A 20,273-nucleotide genomic window follows, 5' to 3' on the forward strand; every position below is an offset into this window, starting at 1 on the left:
TGTGGCTTTTAATGGTACAGTGATACTGTCTTCCAGTTGTGAGCCTCTCTGTGTGGATGTGTGTGATGTCAGATTCAGGGGCTCTTTTCATCAAAGAGGTGGAGCAGGGTGTGCTTTAATGAAGGAGGCGGAGTGGAATCCCCAGCTCTCTCCTTCCTGGCCCTGTCCAGTGGTGCGGTCTTGCTGTTGAATTTGCAGAACTGGCACTGATGGGCTGTGTTTGAGTGTCACCCCCTCTCTTCGGATTCCAGGAAACTTGGAACTGCTGGGCAGAAGCTTGGCGGTGCCGCTGTCCTTTGTCATATCAAGCATGACCCTGTGGACCCAGGAGGATCCTTCACCTTGACCTCTGCTAATGTGGGCAAGTGCCAAACAGTTCTCTGTCGAAATGGAAAACCGCTGCCTCTGTCCAGATCTTACATCATGAGCTGTGAAGAAGAGCTGAAGAGGATTAAACAGCACAAGGCCATTATCACTGAGGTGAGAAAAGAGGGGTGTTCCCCAGGATGGTGAAGAGGAGAGGAGAGGAGACCAGGTCATAGCAGAAACTTGCTAGGGAGCATTTGCCTTCAAAGAACACTTTTTAAGTTGGTTGGACGTTAGAATTCCAAATCCATAGTATCACAAAGCAAATGTCTTACATTATGACGTATGCTTGTTGGTTGCCTCTCTGCATCAGGCACTGTGCTGCGTGCTTCATGGGCACGATCCCATTCCATGTTTGCAGCCACTCTGCAGAAGGCTGCTTTGGTGGTTGAGGGCTCTACCCCTGACATCACACTGCTAGTTTTCATATCTTAGCTCTGCCACTTGTAGTTTGTGACCTTTAAACCTCTCTAAGCCTCAGTTTTCTCATCTGTAAAGTGGGAATAATCATGCATCTGTCCTATCTTACGAGGTTGGTACGACTTGTAAACTATGAACGTCTATGTAAGTGTACTAGTTGTTATTTTGGTTCATACCTCATGTCCCATATGAGTACACAGTGAGCAGTTCTCAACTGGGGGCAGTTTGCTTCCCCACAAGATATTTGGCAACATACGGAGACATTTTTGGTCATCACAGCTGGGGCAGAGAGTGCAATTGGCATGCAGTGGATTGAGGCCACTGAGCATCCTACAGCGCTGCTAGGACAATGCTGCTCAACACCCCACAATGCACAGGGCAGTCCCCACAACACAGACTGTGGTGTGTGTGTTTGGAGGGCGTGTCTCAAGGAAGAGAAGTAAAATACAATACAAAACAAAACCTCATTGTTGAGTATTAAGCAATGCAAACAAAAGCGGGGAAGAGGCGAGGCGCAGAAAACAAGAGAAGTCTGACGTGCAAACCATGATTCATGTAGGTCACAGAAATCATTTACCTTCAATTGTGTTTGGCATAATGTTGAACTAAAGTTGAATTCAGTGCATTCTATACACATTAGACTGTCTTCTGCTCCCTAGCACAGTGTCTACCATCCATGTTCATCCTCTCTGCTCCAAGAATAGACAGAGAACAAATTCACACAGACTCATTTGCACAGAATCCCATGTATAGCTTGAGTCTTTCTGTTTCTTTCTTAAGGCCCTCATCAAAGCCTATGTGGAATCAGTCTTTTTTCTCTACTGGACTATAAGCTTTCACCAGAGTCCACCTCAAACTGTACATGGTTCTATGGGTTTTATCAACAATGTAAGACTGGAAACCTCTTGAAGGTAGATGTTTCTCTGCAGGTCACTGCTGTCTGCTCACGTCATTTTTTCAGGCACAGGGCAGATGACCGACACTTTGATGAATTAGCAAATGGAGCAGAACTCCTGGAGCCCATGGTGGAAGCTTCAGTGCTCATGAATCACAAAACCATTGGTTTTGATGTAGAGAAATCTAAAGGGATGGACAGAACAGCAAGAACAGTTTCTGCCAAATTCCATGCTTTGGGGACAGATTATGTCAGTAGAATCAAAGCAGTTTAAGGTTGTGCTTGAAGCCCATCTTACTAATTTTACTAATAGGAATGCTTACCTGCTTATAAGTGTGGTGTGGCAAAGTTGTGTGAGAAGCTGGGAAAGACATCCCTAGGACAAGCAAACACCTTGCCAAATCCCAAATAAAGGAAAGTGGTAGGACTGGAAAGGAAATGGATATCCTCTGAAAGAAACACTTTGTCATCCCAGACAGGGATTTGTCATAATGAAGCCTTTCCTGGAAAGAAATGTTAAAACTAGGGCATGTAGAGGTATGTCATGGACCTGAGAATCTCAAAATTTGAAGAATAAAGAACCAAGCAGGTACACATGGCAAAAACAACAACAACAACAACAACAAAAAACCATGTCTTTTTATTGGCAAGTGGTCTGGCACTTTGGTAATTGATTTAAATAGCATGCACACAGCTGAACTAAAGCCAGCAGATCTTGCCTTCTCCATTGGTCAACAGGAAATCAACTTCAAGGAAGTTGTAAGAATTGGCATTTCTTCTTTAGCATCTGTTCTCCTGACATGAGCATTCTTACCCACCTAGTCACACCAAGGTTTTCTCTACCGCTTAAGTACTTTCAAGTCCTCTCTGGACCTTCAGACACTATTGCCTCTTGTGATCATGCAGAGCAGTGGAAGATTTAGAGGCATTGTCTTGATATATGCCTGCCTCGTGTGTCTTTGCTCAGGACTGGCTTCTATCGGAAAGTCTCTTCCTACCTCAGAGTCTTCCTACACCTAGCCCATCTGAGGGCCGATCCTTGATCACCACGTTCACCAAGGGAGGGAAGATGTAAACCCACGTTTACAGGAGGAGCTAGCCAGCTATGCTTGCTGTGTAAGGCTAGATGATGGCTTGCTTTAGATAAACAGCATGACTTGTGACCTAGTGTGAATGGGGTCCCAGTAACACACATAACCGAAATCTTTTCCTTTTGTCCCTACTGCTCCTTACCTGCCCAGGCCTACTACCTGGTGTTTCTGATGACAGGTGCACATTAACTACTCACTAGAGAGTGAGCCCTTCTTTCCTCTGTGGGCCACACAGCACTTCTCTGTGGTCCTACAGTCGAGACAGTCGAGGGACCCGCAGGGAACCTGCACAGTTGCCACAGGTGCTCTGTATTAACTGTCTGTCTGCAAACCCTTGTTCTTCCAGGATGGCAAGGTGAACGGAGTGACTGAGTCCACGCGTATCCTGGGCTACACCTTCCTCCATCCCAGTGTGGTGCCTCGTCCCCACGTGCAGTCCGTGCTCCTGACCCCCCAGGATGAGTTCTTCATCCTAGGCAGTAAGGGGTTGTGGGACAGCCTGTCCGTCGAGGAGGCCGTGGAGGCCGTGCGCAACGTGCCCGACGCCCTGGCTGCTGCCAAGAAGCTGTGTACCCTGGCCCAGAGCTACGGCTGCCACGACAGCATCAGCGCTGTGGTGGTGCAGCTCAGTGTCACTGAGGACAGCTTCTGCTGCTGCGAGCTCAGCGCCGGTGGGGCTGCGCCACCACCCAGTCCTGGCCTCTTCCCTCCCTCAGTGAGCATGGTGATCAAGGATCGGCCCTCAGATGGGCTGGGCGTGCCGTCCTCCAGCAGCGGCATGGCTTCCGAGATTAGCAGCGAGCTCTCCGCTTCTGAGATGAGCAGTGAGGTGGGGTCAACGGCCTCCGATGAGCCCCCGCCCGGAGCCCTAAGCGAGAACAGCCCTGCCTACCCCAGTGAGCAGCGCTGCATGCTCCACCCCGTCTGTCTGTCCAACTCCTTCCAGCGCCAGCTATCTAGCGCCACATTCTCTAGCGCCTTCTCCGACAATGGCCTTGACAGTGACGATGAGGAGCCCATCGAGGGCGTCTTCACCAATGGCAGCCGGGTGGAGGTGGAGGTGGACATCCACTGCAGCCGGGCCAAGGAGAAGGAGAAACAGCAGCACCTGCTTCAGGTGCCAGCAGAGGCCAGCGATGAGGGCATTGTCATCAGCGCCAACGAGGATGAGCCAGGTCTGCCCAGGAAGGCAGACTTCTCTGCCGTTGGGACCATTGGGCGCCGGAGGGCCAATGGCTCTGTTGCGCCCCAGGAAAGGAGCCACAATGTGATAGAGGTGGCTACAGATGCACCTCTTCGAAAGCCTGGAGGCTATTTTGCTGCCCCGGCTCAGCCGGATCCCGATGATCAGTTTATCATACCCCCGGAGCTGGAAGAGGAGGTCAAAGAAATCATGAAGCATCACCAGGAGCAACAGCAGCAGCAGCAGCAGCAGCTGCCACCACCCCCTCAGCTCCAGCCGCAGCTGCCGCGGCACTACCAGCTGGACCAGCTGCCAGATTATTACGACACACCACTATGACCCAGCCGAGCTATTTAACAAATAAACTAACCACAAAAGACCGAGTTGCAAGAGTCTCCCAGGCTCACATTAAACCAGGGGTTTTACTCCACATCCTTCCCCCAGACACTGTTCCCAACCTGTCGTTGCAGCTAATCTGTAGGTTCTCTTTCTTTGGATTATTTTTTTAAATAATCACCACTTTCTTATAGTGATGCTTTACCAATATGATTTACATTTGTTAACTTCTCCCCCTAACATATCAGATATGTAAAAACAAAGAACAAAAGGTTTAATATATTACAGAGAAACAGTTAATGATAATGTAATATTTTTTAAAATGGCTTTTTGTTGTTTTGTTTGTTTGGAAGGCAGGGCAGGCTGCCATTGCTACATGATTTAATAATGTAATTCTGTATTTCTTTGGGGGGAAAAGGCTTTTTTTTTTGTCTTGAAAATAATAGACATTTGTAGAATATGGAGACTAACTCCTAGGAGTTGCTTTACTCTGTCAGGTGACTTAAGTCACTGGGATTCACTAATTTTCTCTGAGAGAACAGCTGATTGAGAATTTCTATTGTAAATAGCTCAGTGTTATATAGTGAGGCTTACGATGTTTTGTAGTCTTGGCGTAAGGACACAGCCCAAGTAACTGACGTTTCCCCTCCCCCTCCCCTCTGAGGAGCCTGCCTGCCTCACAACTCACCCTCACTTCACTGAATGAGGAGGCTGAGCAGCTGCAGTGTTTCTGTCCAGAGGAAGTGGATCTTAGGCCACTGGACAAGAACCTGCACCCAAGGGCCCTGAACCCATTTTCCTCCCCTGTCCCAGCCTCTCCACTTTGACAGACACTTTTAACTGTGTTCCTTACTGCTGCCACAATCAGCATGGTTGTATAGTGCCCCATTAGGCCATTTACATACCCAGAGTTATACTCAAGCAGAATGCACAAATGGACATGTCATAATTTTTGTTATAATAAATATGAAATTTACAAGTATTTACAAGTATCTGCTTTTGTCTCAGCAGGCAGATGTGTCTTGGAGACAGTCACACTAGCTTGGGTTTGGAAAGAATGGATGGAATATTGGGGTTATCAGATATTTCTGATTTTTTTTTTTTTTAAGAGAAAAACGTCCAGTAAGTTAACCTACATTGAATGAAATATGAAATTAACCGAATGGTAAGCAGTATAATTAGCTGATCTTACAGCTTTTCTTTTCTTTTTTTTGAAATGGAGTCTCGCTCTGTCTCCCAGGCTGGAGTGCGGTGGTGTGTTCTCTGTCCACTGCAACCTCCGCCTCCCGGGTTCAAGTGATTCTCCTGCCTCAGCCTCTGAATAGCTGGCATTACAGGCACCCGCCACCATGCCCAGCCAATTTTTGTATTTTTAGTAAAGATGGGGTTTCACCATGTTGGCCAGGCTGGTCTCACACTCCTAACCTCAAATGATCTGCCCACCTCAGCCTCCCAAAGTGCTAGGATTACAGATGTGAGCCACCGTGCCAGGCCTGATCTTACAGCTTTTCTATTTCTTCTTATGACTTAGGGTAAGATGTTCGGGTACTTCTTAGGGAAGAAGTGAGAAGGGGGATAGACAGAGGTTGCATAGATAGAGGAGATCCCTGGACAACTTTACTCTCACGAAGCCAAGTGTTCAGTTTTCCTGGGGGCCTGTAGCTCACATAAGCGGGTTAACCTTCCTCTTACTTGGACAGGGTCAGTCGAGCTGGTTGGCTTGCACTCCACCACCAGCAGGAATCATGTAGGTGCAGCGGTGTGTACTTAAGAAAGCCAATATTTCCAGCTACGTCAACTGCATTTACAGACAGTGGACCTCCGCCCTCACCTCGCCCCCACCCTACGCTTGTGAGCCTTGTGTGGAAGATACTGTTGGTCTTCATCTCACATGGACCACCTTCCTATGTAGACCTGGCTTCCTTCTTTAGGTCTGCCCTTGGGTGGGACCTGGCTAATTCAGTGACAGGGCGGTTCTTATTTCTTAACTAGTAGACTTGGTGGTGGGCTCTGTGTCCCCCTCTAGGAGGCCAGTGCGTGGACTTTGTTTTCGTAATGGCCGTACTTCATTTCCACATCAGGCTACTTGCTCACAGTGCTCTGTGGAAACCACTAAATTCTCTCCATGGGAGAGAATTGCCTCATCTCGGCCCAGTGAGGGACCCAGGGACCAAGGGAGCTGACTCCCCAGTGCAGGCGGAGCGCTCTGGCTGAGACTGGAAGCTAAACCACCTTGGGACCCCTGTCCTGGTTCCACGTGCCAGCCCCCTTGCCTTCTCCCTCGGGCTGCCCCACTGGGTTGAAGCAGACGTGGACAACTCCAAGCTTTCACACGGACGCCTTAGTTCCTGCAGGTCTGGGCTGGTTCTCTGACTTCCTCAGTTCTTAAACCCCCTCTGGGCAGGGTTCACCTGTCCCCATGGGTGGAGCAGACCCAGGCCTTGTATGTGGATCTCTTCCACTGCAGCTCACTTCCAGAGTGGTCAGAACTGGCTGAGCGTGGTCCACAGAGGCAGCAATCGCTTCCAGATTCTAAAATCGGCCCCACAGCAACTCTGTGCCAGGGGCAGCCACTGGGACCCACAAGCTCTGATGCAGGGACACCTCATTTCCTAACTTCTCTGTCTGCTGCAGGAGAAAGGGGTATGAGACTTGGAATTGCTTTTTTCCTGAGTCCTCCAATTTAGTTGTGCTTTCTGCTGGCTTTATTGTCTCTTTCGGTCCCATTGTGCACGTACTACATGTAAGGCACCTTGGAGTGAGATTCTGCCCTTTGGAGGCTTGGGGTAAGTAGGGCATTTAGATGAAAAGGTAATTCAGTCAAGCACATGCTGAGTGACCAAAGTGGCATAGACTTAGCTGATAGGTCTCCATGCTGTTGCATAGGAGCTGCCTCAGTTATTTCTGAGGAGTTTCTTTGCATTTCCATTTATCCAGATAGCATCTAGTAGTATATGTAGAGCTTCTTACACAACTGAAAGTGCTTTCTGAATATTAAAGTGCTTAATATTTGAAGATCCCTGAAGCCACAGTGTCTGCAGGGTAAGTATCAGGGAGAAGGGCATTCCCGCCTGCTCTATTCCCTGCTTCCTGCTGGAAATCCAGATAATTGGGAAACGGCTTTGAGGGGAGAGAAAGGAAGAAATGAAAGTGGAAGCAGAGCTCTGGTGAGCCTTGCTAGGAGAAGAGCCCCCGATCGAGGACCCTAGAAACTGTTTGGTGTTGGATCCAGCGCATGCTGCCCGCCCTGTGCTGCCCTCAAGCTTCCTGCCCTTCGCTCCTGCTCCCGAACACTGGCTTTGATGAGACGTAGCAGAGCCAATCTCGGGCCCAGAAACCCCACCTGCCTGCCTTGGTTTCTCTTGATTGCTTTTGTCACAGCACCACCTGCTGGTAAGCTTAGACTTTGGGTGGAAATGGGCTTCACTCTTTATCCTTCCTTCACTTTCCCAGAAGAAACAAAGTGTTTAAGTTTCTTATCACTGTATTTTCCTAAACACATGATAGCAATCTCCTATACCACTGTCAAGTATAGCAGAGAAGCTGTGTTTCCACTGTGTAAGACAGTAGAAGTGATGACAGCTAGTTCCTGTGATGAGCCTGATTTTCCATGGGAAATTGACATGCAGAAATATTAAGATGTATAACGAGAATCATATAGTTTTGCTGGGAGAGAAGTCTGTCTTCAACGTCCATCTAATTCCCAATTCCCCTTTCTCCGTGGTTAAAAAAAGCAAAACACAAAGCATCTGCTAACATGTTTTGGACCTTATAGGATAACACCTGAGAGTCCCCTCACCACTGGCACTGCAGGGGAGAGAAGAAGAATTCCATTTGATCATGTGAACATTCATCAAAGGGTATTTTGAGTTCATCCCTGACATGTTATCAGAAGATAGAATTTCAGGCCGGGCACGGTGGCTCATGCCTATAATCCCAGCACTTAGGGCCAGGCGGGTGGATCACCTGAGGTTAGGAGTTCGAGACCAGCCTGGCCAACATACTGAAATCCCGTCTCTACTAAAAATACAAAAATTAGCCAGGTGTAGTGGTGCATGCCTGTAATCCCAGCTACTCGGGAGGCTGAGGTAGGAAAATTGCTTGAACACAGGAGGTGAAGGTTACAATGAGCCGAGATCACACCACTGAATTCCAGCCTGGGCGACAGAGACTGTCTCAAAAAAAAATTTGTTTTCTTTTATTATCATTATCATACTTTAAGTTCTAGGGTACATGCGCACAACGTGCAGGTTTGTTACATATGTATACATGTGCCATGTTGGTATGCTGCACCCATTAACTCGTCATTTACATTAGGTGTATCTCCTAATGCTATCCCTCCCCGCTCCCCCCACCCCACAACAGGCCCCGTGTGTGATGTTCCCCACCCTATGTCCAAGTGTTCTCATTGTTCAATTCCCACCTATGAGTGAGAACATGCGGTGTTTGGTTTTCTGTCCTTGTGATAGTTTGCTGAGAATGATGGTTTCCAGCTTCATCCATGTCCCTGCAAAGAACATGAACTCATCCTAAAAAAAGATAAAATTTCTATAAAGTGTGGGTTTCTGGTATCTGACTTACTTACCTCTCCAACAATCAAATTAGGTCATGTATTTGCAGTAATTTAAATACTAAAGCCTTATGTAATTGTAAATATTGTGATTGTTACAAATGAAGGAACTAAGTAGCGTCTGAAAGAAAATAATGAGGAATGCAGCAAAAACACCTTTTCAAGGCAGGTATGGTACTGTGGGCCTGAAGTTAGTCCCAGCAACTTGGGAGGCTGAGGCTGGAGGATCACTTGAGCCAACGAGTTCAAGGCCAGCCTGGGCAACACAGCAAGCCCCTGTCTCTTTAAAAAAAAAAAAAAAAGAAAAAAGAAAAAAGTACCTTTTTGAAAATGGGAAACTCTTAAGTCACTTATTACAATTGTTATAGAAGGAAAAGCAGTGGTAATGATGGAGAAAATGAGCTTCTCTCATTTGTTGCCATTTCATTTTTCTTTCAGTGCATCCCCCTAACTCACACTGTGCAAACTAGTCTATGGAAACTCTTATCTCACTATTGTCATTTATCTGTCGTGAACTGATTCTTATTGCTATGTATTTGAAAGATGGCTCTAAGGTGGTTTTTTTTCCCCTAAGCCTCACCCCACTCAGCACCAAAATTACAACAAAGTTCCGACTTAGTATGGCGACTCTATTGCCCTGCTCACTAAGTGAATGTAGGAATTACATCTGGCAGACAAAGCTTTGGGCTGGTGATGGAAAGCACACACCACCACTCACACCCACCCGCTTCACTGTGTGCATTCATTCAACGTGTTTAGGAAACACTAGTAAAGAGCTGGCTACTTTGCGTGGCTCTGCCTCACCAGCACGGGGCCTTGAGAAAATGGCGTGGTGTGGAGGTGGCTGTGCTAACCTCATGAGGGTGTGAGCCAGCATGAGGATGGCCTGCAGGCCCACACGAATGGCAGAAGCCAGTGTGGAGGCCCCATATATTGTCCTGTTCCTTCTGGAAGACTAAGGTTGAACACTGCCGAGGAAATGGGCAGATGGGTCCCCAAGGCGGCTGTCCATTTTCTGGGGTGTGTGGTAAAAAGCTGGAGGCTATGCTGTCCCCAGCCCTGATGTGAGTACCCATAAACAAGCATGGCATTTCTCCAGCTTCGGTTCATGAGTCCCTGCATTTTATGCCCAATCAGAAACACAGTGTTCTTCTATCCTGTGCAGAGGGGGAAGTAACAGAACACTTGGAGAATTTTCTTCCATCTGCTCATGACTGGAATTGCTCTCATTGTCATTCCTCTGCTTTTCTAAGGACAGGGAAGGAAAACTGCCTTCACTGAAATCACAAGTACTTTCTAGTCATTCAGTTTCTTAGGTCTTATTCCATTCTGATAAGCTGGCACTTTCCCCTAATTACCAATCTTACCTATTGAGAGAAAGTTGAAATGGCAATGAAAATGGTTTTCCCAAATGCTACACCTCCAGATGTTGACTTTTCTTGAACTCATTTATAAGTGATTTGCTTTTCTGAGTTTTCAAGAAAACTGCTCCACAATTAACATTCAAAGTTTCTTAAACTAGTTTTCACTTAATAGAAATTGCCCTGTAAGCCAGGAATAAATCAAGCACACAAAAATAAATGTCTTTTATTTGCCTTATGATCTGTAATACTGTTGAAGAACTGCTGTAATACACCTCCTCCTAGAGCATTTCAGATGGTTAAAAATAGCTTATTTAAATGTGTCACATCACTGCACACCCTACGAACAACAAGCCATACTTCTTCCTTACGAACGGCAATATGCTGAAACCACCATCTCTCACAGGTTAAGCTCATTAGGATTTTTTTCCTAAAAACTTCAGCAGACATGTGTTACAGTGTCACCTGTGTGTGTCGTTGGCGTATAAGGACATAAAGTTTTGTGAGTCCTCCAGTTTTCAAATTTAAATTTTGTTATATTCCTTAGATTCTGGTGTGTTGGGTGTGTATTCTGCCATTATTCCTGGGACATTTCCTAAAGGACGATGGGGCGTGGGGGGAGAGAAAGGACAGTGGATGGACATGGCCAAGAACAGCAGTTTGACCAGAGAGGGCTGTTTCCTTTCCATTCTGTTTTAGTCTCAGTGTCACACAGCAGACACCATCTCAACAGTTGACCTCAGACCCATTTCTAGGCAGAATATACAATGTGCTATTCTGCTGAGTTGGTGTTGTGTTTGTTCCTGCTGGTGCTCCAAAGATAGAGGCTCCTTGGTGCCCCTTCCTAAACTGGTGAGCACCTCCATGCATAAGTGGAGCACTCACCCTGGGCAGAGTGCAGTGGGAGAGGCTCCCAGAGATGGACAATAAAACCACAGCTTAAAAGATGACAATGTACTGGAGAGACTTAGAATCGACAAACACAGTGGAGTGACAGAGTGGGGTGGGGAGGGCCAAGCCCTGCACATACTGCTGATGGCCAACCCTGAGCTCCAAAGGGCCTCTAAACCCCAGCCCTGCAGTGTGACCCCTGAGAACCGGCTCAGTGGGAAGTTCTTACTGTCCAGCGGTGACCTCCAGGCTCTCCTGTCTGCTGGCCTTCTGAAGGATAATACTTCCCATCACCAGTGAACGAAGAGAGGCAAATGTCCACATCCCACAAGCTGCTCCTCCCTGCCACCCAAACAGGCTCGTTCTTAGGTGGAGCGCCCTTAGCCATCGCGCTGCAACGCCCAGGAGACTCCGCAGAGGATGAACCCCCTCCACATGCGCTGAGTGCGGACAACACAGGAGCAGATAAGAGCGACCCTGTGCTGCACTGACACTCACTAAGACTCAAACTTGGGGCGCTGAGGGGGAGCAGGGCCAATGCTGCTGTGTGCTGTGCACCAAACACCATGGAAACCATTTCCCAGCTGCTTTTCTTGAATGAGCAGGTTTGATTTTGATCAACTTTCAGTCGTGCGTGCATGGGGAAGGTGGATACTGCCGGCCATCCCTCGTTCCCGTCCAGCACGCTTGCCTCACAGCTGCCTCTGCTGCAGGAACCCTTACCCTGCTCTGTGCACCTCCCTTTCTAGCACCCTGAGGACAGGCCACATGCCCATTAGCAATGAGGGTAGAAGGCCCTGGCATCTTGAGTGAAGACGGGAGGGAGCACACCTGGGGCTGAGCAAGCCCCTCCGTGAGTCTGAGTGGCCTCCACTTTAGCCATGCTTTTGCTAGAAGCAGCCTGAGGGTCTCAAGGGGCTTATCCTTGACATGGACCCAGCCCTCTGCCCTCTTCTTCTGCCTGGGGCCATGGAGGTGGGTGCTGTCCACAGATTTCCAGCCTCAGTCCCCACTGAGTCCCAGGGCTGCTCAGCCATCCTTGCACTTGTCCATTCCACACCTCACAGGCACCATTTACCTCCCTGTCCTCAAGCCTCCTTCAAGGAAATGGAGGCCTTGCCCTTCCCTGCTTTCACCTGTCTCCGAGAAAGTGTTCATCCTCTGACTACCTCCCCCTGCCTCTTTCTGACACTTCTGCAACCTGTAATTAGCGCAGGATTCATCTCGTTTACAAAAATAAAAATAAAACCACCTCTCCTGTACCTGAGTCCGGCCTAGCTCTTCCCACTTCCTGCTCGTGTCCACCTGCTTCCCAGGCAGGTGCCGTCCCCGCCCGCATCCTGGCTTTCTAGGCTTTCCCGTGCGCTCCTCCCGCCACGGCTGCTGTGGTCTCCCCACAGACACCGACGCCTTCAGGGACTTCAGGGACCCAGGGACCCGTTTCAGCCTTTGGCAGCGGCGTGGGCCTATCCCATCCCTCTTGTTTCGCCAGCTTTTGTTTGGCCTTTGGTCTGACTTGGAACTGCTGCTTTGATGCCTCATTTTCCAGGCTCTCCCTGCCTGATCCTGAAGGGCTAGGGGGCCCCAGAGCCCTTCCCTTCGCCTCCCCTTCACTTTAGGGGTGCTTCCTGGGCCGCTGGGTCACTCCCACGGCTGCAGCCAGGCCCATCCTCCTTCTGGACACACCCCTCCACTTGGGCCCCACAAACCAGGGACCCAGAGCCCCTCGCCTCCAGCGAGGTTGGTGCAGGGAAGCGGCCCCCACACCACCCGCCAACCTCCAGGCTCACCCACTTCATCCCCACCTCCCCATCATCTGTCGCCAAGTCCTGTCAACTCTGTGTCCCAAACACCCCCATGAGGGCCTCATCTCATCTCTCCCCCACATTTACTGTGGGTTTTGTTGGGACGCTCAGTTATCTCCCAGGTTTTTGGAACAGATTCCTGGTGCTTCTCCAAGCCACTTTCACTTTTATTTATTTTCCCTCCGGTCTTGTCCTCCACGTGACTGCCCAAGAAATCTCCCTAAAACACTGATCGGATCATGTTTTTCTCCCACCTAAATCTCTGAGTTGCTTTTTCTCACATCCAATTAAAAATGCAAATCTTCAGTACAGCATAAAAGACTGCCCCAGTTTGACCCTGGGAGATACGAGTTGGATCTGTGTCCCCACCAAATCTCATGTGGAATTGTAATCCTGAGTGTTGGAGGTGGGGCCTGGTGAGAGGTGACTGGATTCTGGGGGTGCAGTTCTCATGAATTGTTTAGCACCATCCCCTGGTGCTGTTCTCGTGAAAGTGAGTGAGTGGGTTGTCGTGAGAGCTGGTCGTTTAAAAGTGTGTATCACTTTCCCCCTCTCTGTTTTCCTGCTCTGGCCATGTAAGACGCACCTGCTTCCCCTTTGCCTTCCACTATAATTGTAAGTTTCCTGAGGCCTCCCCAGAAGCAGAAGCCACTATGCTTCCTGTATAGCCTGCAGAACCAAGTAAACCTCTTTTCTCTATAAAGTACCCAGGCTCGGGTATTTCTTGAGAACAGTGCGAGTACAGACTAATCCACCTGGCCACTTTCCCACCATCAGCACTCTCCCCACCCAGGGCACCCAACTTGTCCCAGTTCCTCCAGGACTTTGAGGATTTCAGCCCTGAAGTTCTGACACCCACTGAGTTGGCTGCTCGCCCTGTCATCCCCGCCATGCCCTGCTCCTGCTGTCCCAAAGCGTGCACAGGTCCCACAGGAGCATCTCCTTCGTGCTGCTGCTTGTTTGCAGTTTTTCCTCCAGTGCTGCTGCTCTGTCTCTTCTTTTTTATCGTTCACTTTTATCTACATCAAAGTATACACGTAAATCGTTTTTAAAGCCCAATAGTTGAGTGTGCCTGGAAAGAGAAGCATCAGTCCCCTGCCCCTCCCTCCCTCCCTTGTCCTCCCTGGCTCCCAGTCCTCCAGGGCAGCCTCTTTCAGCTGTTCTTGTGCAGTTCACCCCAACCAGAAAGGCTTTGATCACCAGCTCTTCATTTTTTTGTTTTTGTGCTTATTACCTTCCCTCTGAGGATTTTGTGCTCTCACCCGCCTCCTCCCATGCACACACACCCTTTCCTCCTGTCCGCCTGACATTGTTAGATCATATTTTGTTAGATCAATAATCAGTGTTTGTATCATTGTGAATATGTAAATATTATGCGTGGCTGAGCTAGGTAGTGCCTTTTGATTCTATCTCCTTTTCTGTAAGGGTTTTTATTTGTTTTGGAGTTAATACTTGCCTGTTTTTTGTTTGTTTGTTTTTGCTTTCTTGATTTTCTATGTAATTTTCACTTATCCCCTGACCGCTCCATCAGAAGTATAAATATGCTCAAACACATTCAATAATCTATGAATTAAATTATTCCTCTTTTTCTTTTTTTTTTTAAGACAGAGTCTCACGCTGTCGCCCAGGCTGGAGTGCAGTGGCGCAATCTCGGCTCACTGCAATCTCCTCCTCCCGGGTTCAAGAGATTCTCGTACTTCAGCCTCCTGAGTAGCTGGGATTATAAGCATGTGGCACCATGCCCGGCTAATTTTTGTATTTTTGGTAAAGATGGGGTTTCATCATGTTGGCCAGACTGATCTCGAGCTCCTGACTTCAGGTGATCTGTCCACCTCGGCCTCCCAAAGTTCTGGGATTACAGGCGTGAGCTACCACACCTGGATGGATTATTCCTCTTTTTGTTAGTGACATCCCTCTGGCACCTCTGTCTCCCTTTTCATCCCCAGGATTGCTACTAAGCTGTCATCCTTGTGCTTCCCTTCTCGCTTCCTGGGAATTTTCTTTGCTCATCTCCTTTACTGGATCGCCTGTCCCTGCGTTTGTATTTTCTTCTTTCTTGGTGTACCCCTTCATTTTACCAGGAAAAAATCTCCAGTAACTTCCTTAGAAAATATGCATAGGAAGTCAGTTTCATGAGCCCCTACCTGTCTGAAGATATCTTTGTTTTTCCATAACACTTGACGGATGTGTGGTTGAGCATAGAATTCTGGCTGGAACTCTTTTCCTTCAAAAATTTCACAGCATTGCTTCCTGCTTCCACTGTTGAGTCTGGGACTGATACAATGATTGTGTTTCAGTAAAACTTTATCTGCACAACTATGTGTTGTGTTCCAACGAAATTTTATTATTTACATGTTCTCTACAGCTGCTTTTGTGTTATAGTGGCAGAATTGAGTAGCTAGGACAGAGGCTGTAAGGCCCACAATGTCTAAAATATTTACTCTCCGGCCATTTACAGAAAAAGTTTATCAACCCCTGTCCTATCGAGATCTTTATACTTCACATTGGACTACTGTGGACAATCCTCAAGTTTTCTTATCTTTATGTCCCTTTTGTCTTTCTGAGAGATAACCTTATTTTATCCTCCAAATCTCTAAAAAAATCTCTTCTATCATATTTTAATTTCCAAGTGCTTTTTCCAGTTCTCTGAATCTTCCTTTTTCCTAGCATCCTGTCTTTTCCTGTATGAGGGTATTAACTGAAATAGGTGTTTTCGGTTTTGCTCCTTGAATTGTCTCTGTTTCTGTTTGTTTTGGTCCCTGTCTTGCCGTGGGGGCTGTCCTCAGGTGGCCGGTGCTCCTGGGCTGCCAGTCCACACTGAATGAAGAGCGTGGCACCAGAACACTGCCAGCCCCTTGTGCCCCAGTGGGGCATGCCCACAGGACGGTCTGTGCATGGAGGGGCGGCCTAGCTTCCTCGGGGCCCATCCCTATTGTTAGCATTTATCCACCTTTTCTTTTGAGCCAGCAGGAGCCCTCTAATGTCTCTCCTGGGGAAATGGGTAAGGGTGGGGTATTTATTTTGACCGTTCGCCTACTTTCAGCACGGAGAACCGATCCACTGAGCACCTCCTCTATTCCAGACACCATTCCAGCCCCTGAGGTTAGTGGGAAGGAGGTCAGAGAAGTCCAATGCCCTCAGGCAGCGCCTCCCGATGGAGGAGATGGACCAGGAATAAATACACTTTTTTAAATTAACACGATTATATTTCAGATTGCAAAAAAAGATATGAAGGAAATAGAAGAGGGTAAGTGATCGAGAGTGATATCTGACCTAAGACCTGGCCGAAAAGAAGTCAGATTAGAATCTGGAGGAAGGGAAGGAATTTCAAGCAGAGGCAACTGCAATGACCCGGAGCGGAAGCAAGGGCCAGGGGAGTGCTCGCTCTGGGGGAGTGGGCAAAAAAGGGCGTCCCTTTCTCCTCACCCCGGCATCTGACCAAGAGCAGAACAGGGCAGAGAAATAAGCAGAAGAGGGCGAAAAGATTGCGTGTGTGTCTTAAGGCTGGCCATGGAGCCTGTGCCCTGTGTCGCCGGTAAGTGGGCTAATGACTGCGAGCCTGGTTCAGTCAGACTTGTCCCCGCAGCCAGAGAGCGCCCCCTGTAGGGAGCCCGGGCTCCTGAGGGGCGGGGCGGGGGGCGTGCGCAATTCCTCCTCTCCCTCAGGCCGGGAGGTCAGGGGCCATGCAGGGAGGTCCTCCTGGCTGCAAACTGGGCGCGCTCAGGCGCCCCGGGGAGGGTGGCGGGGCTGGAGCTCAGTGATGCAGGGGAAGAGTGTGTGAGATGGAGGCCAAGGCCAGGCGACATTAGTGAACACGATGCTCTGAATACAAGGAGAAATGGGATTTCTAGCCTAGGAGCCGGGCTGCAGGTGAGCGGATGGAAAATTAAGAGGAAACATCAGGAGTACAGGGGATTCTGGCCAACGACACGACAGAATTCTTGCTGAAGGCAGGCCGGGTGATAAGATGTCAGGACTGGGCCGGCACGGGGTCTCACGCCTGTAATCCCAGTACTTAGGGAGGCTGAGGCAGAAGGATCTCTTGAGGCCAGGCATTTGAGACCAGCCTGGGCAAAAAAGTGAGACCCCGTCTCTACTCTTCCGCGCCCCCCACAAAATAAAGCTGGGCGCAGTACTTGAGCCCAGGAGGTCGAGGCTGTAGTGAGCCATGATCACGCACTCCACAATGGGTTACAAGGCAAGATCCTGTCTCCTAAAGTAAAAATATTGAGGGTTGTCGTGCAGAACCCCTGTTAACTCCAGTAGGGATGGTGCCATGTCCAAGAGGCTGAGGAACAGACTTGGAGCCAGCTAAGGAGACATAGGGTTTATTGAGGACTCACATACAGAGCTGTCCAGGAGCCCCAAGCTGGACAGGAAGATGGCTTTCATGTGTAAGAAGCATGCGGGTTATATGGCATTTTCACTTAGCAACCTCTACCTGGCAACCTCCGCCTGGCAACCTCCACCTAGCAACCTTCATTTAACCCAAAACAAAGGGCCTCAATCCCCTGTACTGCCTGCCATTCCAAGGGATGGGCCAGGGGTCTGGACATCCTTCAGAGATGAGTGAATCTCTGGGCGGCCACTCCTGGATTCCTTAGCTCAGAACTTCGAACGCACATTCCTTAAGACCATCGAGTCATTCTCAGGGTGTGCTTGAGTTATTGCTGTTAGGTGCATCTGCCCTACAGGGTGGGGAGGAGGAATTTGATCAAACATCAGGAGTGGTCAGAACAAGGGTGAAACATTTGCTGCTAAACCTGCCTGCCTGCATTCTTGCTAAAACCGGACTAAATGGGCCAAGGTCAAGGATTTGTCAGAAAGAGGACTTGGTAGCCTGACTCAAGTTTGGTCAAAGGAGACAGCCTTTGTCACTGTGACCCCAACAGTGGGAATTTGGACAACCCCCTTGGACTCATGCACCTTTGTTTGTGAAGGGAAGCTTTGGATGCAGGGACTTGGAGTCATTTCCAGCCCTGTTATTCATGCTTCCAGGACACCACTGTTTCCCAGGGCACAGCCGCAGGGATGGGCACCCATAGGTTCATCCCCCAGAGCGTGAGTTTAGGGAGAGGAGAGCAGCCTTCCGCTGCACGGAACTGTCTGCTTCAGTGCTGAGGAAGCCAGCACTTTGGGTAGTTTGGGACCTTTTCATTCTAGATGGATGTGATTTGGCAAAATTTAGCTTAAAATGAAAAGAAAGAGGGCTTTAGTGGGGGGTGTGTGTGTGTGTGTGTGTCTAGATCTTTTGCTAGTGACGGAATTGTGGCATCACTGTCCCAGTGAAATCCAGGGAAAAGGAGACTCTCTAGGAGAGCAAGTGAGAGGGAGATTGGTCTGTATGTTGGGGAGGATCCAAGATGTCACAATTCAGATTACAGAGCATGCTTGGAGAGATCTCCAGTTCATTACTGTGGAAGGCAAGATGTGTTAAACACCGCGCAATTTATGGGGGGAGGAGCTGCCTTTCGATAGAAGGAGGAAATGTGACCCAGAGGTAAGGCTTGAGCACAAACCATATTTGGGGAGGTTGTGATGTCTTCCATTCCCTTCCTGGGAGCGGGTTTGAGTGGGAAGCGGGGGGATTTTTACAGCCATCCCTCCAGAAGGTAGTGAACAGGTTTTGGAAAACTATTTGTGACCCCATTTCGGTTATCACTCTTTTATATTTGGTCAAAATTGTTTGTTTAAATCCTGGAAAGTTTTTTGGTCTTTTTCTTTTTTTTTTTAATGGTAATGAAAGGAAAGTATTCATCTTCTTTAAGGATTTTGGTCCACCCTTATTAAACATTTCTTCTTTTCGTTCCAAGATTTTAAGTGGGCATCTCTCATCTTGTAAGATTCTTGGGAGAGTGACCTTGCCTTACTAACATTTTTATCTCAGGGGCTCCCACTGTGCCTGGCACATTATAAGCTTCCAGCATAATTGTATGTATAAAAGAATGCGCCAGCTTTGCAAACATGCCCCCGTTCTTTTTCATTGGCACCCTTCTTATTTAGCACCACATATGACTAACCATCTTTACACAGGTGCTGGAAATGGAACAAAGCCTTATTTGCCCCAGAAGCTATGGACACATTTTAAAATATAACCAATAGTGCTTTTTCCCAACTATAAAATAATGCACACAGAAAAGTTGGAAAAGATAGAAACATTCAGGAAGAAAAAAAGACGGCTCCTGACCTCACAGTCTAGAGATAAACCTATTACCATTGTTTAATTTTTGTCCAGCTTTTTTGCTATGCACCATTTTAAAATAATTGTGATTATGCTGTATTTTATATCCTTTTTGAAATTTTGTTGTGCATCTTCCCTTTTTCTTAAAAATTCTTAATAAATATTCCCAAATTCACCCAACAGAATTACTATGTATTCAAACGTATTAATAACACATTTATATGGTTTTCAGCTTTTTGCTATTGTAAATAACACTTTATTGAACATTGATATGGTTTAACTGTGTCCGCACCGAAAATCTCATCTTGATTTGTAATCCCCATAATCCCCACCTGTCATGGGAGGGACCAGGTGGAGGTAATTGAATCATGGGCCCGGTTTCCCCTGTGCCCCTGTGCTGTTCTCGTGATAGCAAGTGAGTTCTCACGAGATCTGATGGTTTTATAAGCGTCTGGCCTTTCCCCTGCTGGCGCTCATTCTCGCTTTTGCTGCACTGGGAAGCAGTGCCTTCTGCCATGATTGTAAGTTTCTTGAGGCTTCCCCAGCCATGTGGAACTGTGAGTCAATTAAACCTGTTTTCTTTATAAATTACCCAGTCTAGGGTATTTCTTCATAGCAGCGTGAGAACAGACTCACAAACATCTTTGCTACTATCTTTTTTCTTTTTTTGAAACAGAGTCTCACTCTGTCACCCAGGCTAGAGTGCAGTGGCACAATCGCAGCTCACTGCAACTTCTGTCTCTGGGGTTCAAGCAATTCTCGTGCCTCAGCCTCCTGAGTAGATGAGATTACAGGTGTGCACCACTATGCCCAGCTAATTTTTGTATTTTTAGTAGAGACAGGGTTTTGCCATATTGGCCAGGCTGGTCTTGAACTCCTGGCCTCAAGTGATCTGCTCCCTCCCCCCGCCCTGGCCTCCCAAAGTGCTGGGATTACAGGTGTGAGCCACCGCACCCGGCCCCCTTTGCTATTATCTTGATTAGAGGTTATGAACAATTGGTTAGACGTTATGAACAATTGGAGCAAGAGGTGGAGAGCTGAGGCTGTTCCTCTCTGCAGCATAGGAAGAAGTAGCTTTGGATTTCAGATGCGGGTGGGTGCAGCCCCAGTAATGCTGGTGAAGGGTGGGTGGGCCCAGGGCAGTGGGGCAAGAGTGGAGGAGAGTGCTGAGGTC

General features: G+C 48.2%; 1 protein-coding gene across 1 annotated transcript in view; it reads left to right on the top strand.

Moving 5' to 3' along the window:
* PHLPP1 (PH domain and leucine rich repeat protein phosphatase 1) overlaps positions 1 to 5,273 on the top strand; it is a 256,881-nt gene extending 251,608 nt beyond the window's left edge. Inside the window, exons 16-17 of the mRNA XM_002828274.5 lie at positions 252 to 480; positions 3,119 to 5,273. Coding sequence (XP_002828320.4) covers positions 252 to 480; positions 3,119 to 4,294 — 1,405 coding nt within the window. The 3' untranslated portion in view covers positions 4,295 to 5,273. The remainder of the gene's footprint in view (positions 1 to 251; positions 481 to 3,118) is intronic.
* Positions 5,274 to 20,273: the final 15,000 nt, after the last annotated feature.

The sequence above is a fragment of the Pongo abelii genome, chromosome 17 (assembly GCF_028885655.2).
Source record: "Pongo abelii isolate AG06213 chromosome 17, NHGRI_mPonAbe1-v2.0_pri, whole genome shotgun sequence".
Taxonomy (NCBI): domain Eukaryota; kingdom Metazoa; phylum Chordata; class Mammalia; order Primates; family Hominidae; genus Pongo; species Pongo abelii.